The following is a 5,577-nucleotide window of genomic DNA, read 5'->3' on the forward strand; positions in this document are numbered from 1 at the left end:
GCAAAATTTCAGAATCAATTGTCTCTTGGGTACTGACAACTGGCCTCTCAAAACCCTTATCTACCAGATCACTTGGCAGTTAGGGGCTGAAGTGGGTGGTGGTGGACACAAGGGGAAGGGAAGCCTAGACTTAATTTTACCTTCCCAAGAAACCAGTAACAACTAGAACTATTCTCCCAGAAGCACTCAAGACCAAGAACCAGCTAGAATTCCAAGGCCTACGGAATTCTAAACGGATGCAAAAAGAGACAGACAAAGGTAAGAGTCAGACCCAGTGACCACTTACTGCAGACCCATTCCCACTGCTGAGGTTTGGGGCAAAATTCTGAAACAAGGTGATATTTTGGCAATTCCTAATAGCATCAGCTTTTGCCAAAGGCAGAAAAGATGATAAAGCACAGTACATCCCTTAGTTATTTTTCCCATCATTCACCTCACAACAAAATTCTTTTTTACCACCCAGAAAGGTCTGAGAACAAAATACCAGAATACTGCCAGGTGATGGCTAGAAAATGTATGTCTTACCCAGACATCAGTATGATTTGATCCTATCCCCTCAAAAAATCTCACCCAAAACTCCAATTTTCTGTTTTATAAGTTACAGGTTTAACATAAAATACATAAACTTTGGACATATAAAATTACCTTAATAAGGAGATCCAAGGCAGGAATTTTACATTTAGCAGCTCTATCTTTTGTATAAACACTGGTACAAGTATTCTAGGTTTTAAAAGGAGACATACCAAAATCATCAATCAGTAAGGCATAAAAACTGGCAGCATCCGTAGCTCAGTGGGTTAGGGTGCTGGCCACTGTAACACACACACACACACACACACATAGCTGGACGTTGTGGCCGGAGCCTGTAGTCCCAGCTGCTCTGGAGGCTGAGGCAAGAGAATCACCTAAGCCCAAAAGCTGGAGGTTGCTATGAGGTGTGTGATGCCACGCCCACCTTTACTGAGGGCGATAAAGTGAGACTCTGTCTCAAAAAAACAAAACAAAACAATAGCCAGGGGTTGTGGTGGGCTCCTGTAGTCCCACCTACTTAGGAGGCTGAAGCAAGAGAATCACTTAAGCCCAAGAGCTGGAGGTTGCTATGAGCTGTGACGCCATGGCACTCTACCCAGGGCGACAGCTTGAGACTGTCTTAAAAAAAAAAAAAAAGACATTAAAAACTAAGACTCAACTGTAACAATACCAATATATGATATGGTAAAATATAGTATTTAGTGGTTTAAAATATAACATTAGATTATGTAAACATAAAATTAAAAATTATTTTAAAAATTGATGCAACATGCCATGATAGGAATATAACAACAACCAAAAAAAAGAAAAAAAAGAGGCCTGGGCCACAGTGGGTCATGCCTATAATCCCAGAATTTTGGAAGGCCAAGATGGGAGGATCACATTAGGTCAGCAGTTTGAGACTAGCCTTGGTTGGCAACAGTGAGACCTCATCTCTACAAACAAAAAAATCTAAAAGTCAGCCAATCATGATGATATGCACCTGTAGTCCCAGCTACTTGGGAGGCAGAGCAGGGAAATTCAAGGCTACAGTGAGCTATGATTGCACCACTGTACTACACCCTGGGTGACAGAGGTTTTTTTCTTTTTCTTTTCTCAAAGAAAATTCTAGGTTTTAAAAGGAGACATACCAACATCATCAATCAGTAAGGCATAAAAACTGGCAGCATCCGTAGCTCAGTGGTTTTCTCAAAGAAAAAAAAAAGTTTACTTCATTTCCAACGCAATCAAGTGGAAATAAGAAAACTCCCCAATGAGTAAGGCATAAATAAAACCAACTTCTTTACGGCATAAGATAAACTAGATTTTGAGAATGGAATAAGGTATGTTTTTTCCTCCTCACCTTAGTATCAAGAGAGTAAGGCTCGATCTTCTGGCCAATTTTTTCTAAGAAAATACATAAAAATTTTAGAATTTCTTCTCTACAATCACGAAACTGTAATAAAAGAGATATACGTAGTAAATATGGATGAGGATAAATCACTCCCACATAACAGTACATAGGAAAAGCCACATGAAAATTTTCAACTTACTTCATCCATGCTGAGTGACTTCCGAACAAATACGAGCAAACCAAAATCTCTGGAAAAAACTAAGGAAGTCTGTAACGCTGAACAGCAAAACAAAAACAAGTTAAGAGAATGCCAAGATACATTTCACAAACCACCCTTAAAAAGAGTTGCGTGAGAGGCCAAGGCGGGTGAACTGCCTAAGCTCATGGGTTCAAGACCAGCCTGAGTAAGAACGAGACCACTGTCTCTAAAAATAGCTGGGCATTGTGGGCGCCTGTATTCCCAGCTACTCGGGAGGCTGAGGCAAGAGGATCCCTTGAGCCCAGGAGTTTGAGGTTGCTGTGAGCTATGACGCCACAGCACCCTACCGAGGGCGACAAAGTGAGACCCTGTCTCAAAAAAAAAAAAAAAAAAAAAAAAAAAGAGAGTTGCATGATTTTCAAGGCAATCTTTTAAGTGATAAAACACTAACCTAAGGCTGCTGTATTAAACCAAGGAAAACTGGATCAGTGCCTACAGCCCAGTGGGCCTGGGGTGGCAGGTTCAAACCTGGCCTGGGCCTGCTAAACAACAATAACAACTGCAACAAAAAATAGCCGGGCATTGTGGCAGGTGCCTGTCGTTCCAGCTAATTGGAAGGCTGAGGCAAAAGGATCACTTAAGCCCAAGAGTTTGAGGTGACTGAGCTGTGACACCATAGCACTCTACTGAGGGCAACATAGTGAGACTATCTCAATAAATAAATAAATAAATAAATAACAAGGAAAGCATAAAAGTCTAAGTAAGGTTCCACAGGGATGCTGTTGGCAGAATATGCGCCCCTAAAGGTGCTTGTGCCCTAATCCCTGGTATCAGACCCATGAATGTTAAACTTTACATGGCAAAAGAAAATTAAGGTTTCTAATCAGCTGACATTAAAATGGAAAAATCATGCTGGATTATCCAGTGCATTCAATAAAAGGAAGGAGTGGACCAGCACCTGTAGCTCAGTGGGTAGGGCACTGGCCATATACGCCAAGGCCGGCAGGTTCAAACACAGCCCAGGCCAGCTAAAACAACAACTGCAACCAAAAAATAGCTGGGCGTTGTGGCGGGCACGTGTACCCCCAGCTACTTGGGAGGCTGAGGCAAGAGAATCGCTTAACCCCAAGAGTTTGAGGGTGCTGTGAGCTGTGACACCATGGCCCTCTACTGAGGGCAACACAGTGAGACTCTGTCTCAAAAAATAAAATAAAATAGAATAAAATAAAAAGAAATAAAAGGAGAGGGTGGAGGAAGAGTGGGTCAGAGACATGAGAAGATACGGGAGCAGAAGGAATTCTGAGCCTCTCATCAGAGTGCTTGGCTTTGAAGATGGAGGAAGGGGCTATTACCTAAGGAAAGCAGACAGCTTCTAGAAGCAAGGCACGTTAGCAGAGAAACATGGACCTCAGTCCTCCAACCTAAATGAATAAGCAAATGGATTTCCCCCTAGAACTTTCAGAAAGGAAAGCAGCCCTGAATTCTGGTTTGGTGAGATCCCTGTCTCCTAGACTGAAGAACTATAAGATTAACAAACCTGTAGTTTAGTTTTGCTTTTTTTTTTTTTTTTGGAGACAGTCTCATTTTGTTGCCCGCGGTGGAGTGCCGTGGTATCATAGTTATAATTCACAGCAACCTCAAACTCTTGGACTCAAGCAATTCTTTTGCCTCAGCCTCTGGAGTATCACAGGCACCCACTACAAGGCCCCGCTATTTTTAGAGAAGAGGGTCTAGCTCTTGCTTAGGCTGGTCTTGAACTTCTGAGCTCAGGCAACCCACCTGCCTCAGCCTCCCAGAGTGTTGCAATTACAGGTGTGAACTACCAGCCCAGCTTAACAACCCGCTGTTTTAAACCATTAAGCTTGTAGTAATTGCAATGGCAGCAAGAGAAAACTAATACTTACGCTAATATAAACTAAATACTAATACTAAAACTTGTAATATCTCAAGTGAAAGGATGTATATTATTATACCTTGCAACTGCTTTAGAAAGAAGCTACCAAACAAAAATGAATTCTAACTTTGAAACTCTTGAGGACAGAAAGCAATTACATATTAGAGTTAGTTCCTTTGATATCTTCCAGTTATCAGTATACCCTTGACAGCAGCATCTTGTTTAAAGTGTTATTTCTATTCAGCACTGACCTCTTAGGAAGAAAATCTCACCTAGCTACTAAGAGGACGCCCCTCCAGAGAAGGCATGCATATTTGTTTTAAAAAGGAATACAAGTGTTTTTATGCAATGAAATATTTAAATTTTAAAATGCTGGAAATAGGCACTTTGACTGCAAAGGGGGAAAATTTTCTCATCCAGACATTGCTAAAAGTCAAAAAAAGAACATCATGACTTTTCAGTTACATTGCTGCAATTCCTAACAAGGTAATAATAGTTTGGAAAAGGTAGTGGAGGGTTTAGGCGAGATTAAAGTGAAGGGAAATACTTTCTCTGCCCTCTTACCCATTGTGGATAGCAATAATTACCAAATTTGGGGTCATTTAAATCATCTTAAAATACCTTTTCCTTTTCCTCTAGTATTAGAAGGAGAAAAGCAGCAGGACGAACCACTTTTCACACACACCCACAGATATTCCCCCCAAGAATCTAACTCCTGGACTTCAAAACACTGTTAACTGCAATCGCGAGGAGCCAGGCGGCCCGGCCCAGGGCGGTACCCACCCAGCACCGCGGGGCTGGTGCTCAGCACGCACTCTTGCCCCAGGCCGCGGATCAGCTGGTAACCGGCCATGGCAGCGCTGCAGCGGTCCACGGAGGACAGGCACTCCCGCAGCTGCAGCAGCGAGCCCTGCACACCCGCTCGCGAGCCCGCCATGACGCCAGAAGTCCCGCGCAGGCGCGCGCTCGGCCGGCCCGGAAGTGCCGAGGCGGGGTCACGTGGTGTGGGGGCGGGGCCAGCCCGGCGGGAACCCTCCAGGAAGCCCCGGCTGGGGGGACCTCCGCATTGAAACGACCCGCTCTGACCTGCGCTAACGTACCGTCTGACTTGAGAATGAGTAACACGTGTCCTCAGCACGCACGCGTCAAAACGAAAGAGAAACTGTAGTCTAACGGTTTGACCTGCAGAAATAGGGAGGATACTTGGTGTTGGACTTAACTGAGTGCCAGAGGCAGAAAAAAACACTGGGGCCTGAGTCAAGATCTACAAGCTTGTTTCTCGATACAGAGTGAAAGATACATTTGAAATGTCTTTAGAAGTAAAATGTATGCCAAAGGGGCAGATAAGTATATTCTTAGCGAACGCCAAGGCGAGTAACACACCTCCGAGAACATGGTCTGGTTAGACGCCTCAGATTTCCCGCGAAAACGTGACCGCGTAGGGGATCAAACCATGTCACCTGAGGGTGGGTCAGAGAAGGCCTGCGTCTGCTTTCCGAAGAAGGTCGGTCAGAACCCCCTACCGGTGCACAGTGGAGCCTTCCGGAGGCGGAGCCGCACGAGAGCGCCGCTGTGATTGGTCAGGCGCCGCAAGGAGCGGTGACGAGTATGCCGCTGGCG

The 5,577-nt window shown here is 44.3% G+C and overlaps 1 protein-coding gene across 1 annotated transcript in view; it reads right to left on the minus strand.

Moving 5' to 3' along the window:
* PRKDC (protein kinase, DNA-activated, catalytic subunit) overlaps positions 1-4,923 on the minus strand; it is a 163,241-nt gene extending 158,318 nt beyond the window's left edge. The window contains exons 1-4 of the mRNA XM_053558364.1: positions 4,741-4,923; positions 2,064-2,140; positions 1,874-1,966; positions 646-720 (exon numbers count right to left, since the gene is read on the minus strand). Of these exons, the coding sequence (XP_053414339.1) occupies positions 646-720; positions 1,874-1,966; positions 2,064-2,140; positions 4,741-4,894 (399 nt within the window). The 5' untranslated portion in view covers positions 4,895-4,923. The remainder of the gene's footprint in view (positions 1-645; positions 721-1,873; positions 1,967-2,063; positions 2,141-4,740) is intronic.
* Positions 4,924-5,577: the final 654 nt, after the last annotated feature.

The sequence above is a fragment of the Nycticebus coucang genome, chromosome 13 (genome assembly GCF_027406575.1).
Source record: "Nycticebus coucang isolate mNycCou1 chromosome 13, mNycCou1.pri, whole genome shotgun sequence".
In the NCBI taxonomy this organism is placed as follows: Eukaryota; Metazoa; Chordata; class Mammalia; order Primates; family Lorisidae; genus Nycticebus; species Nycticebus coucang.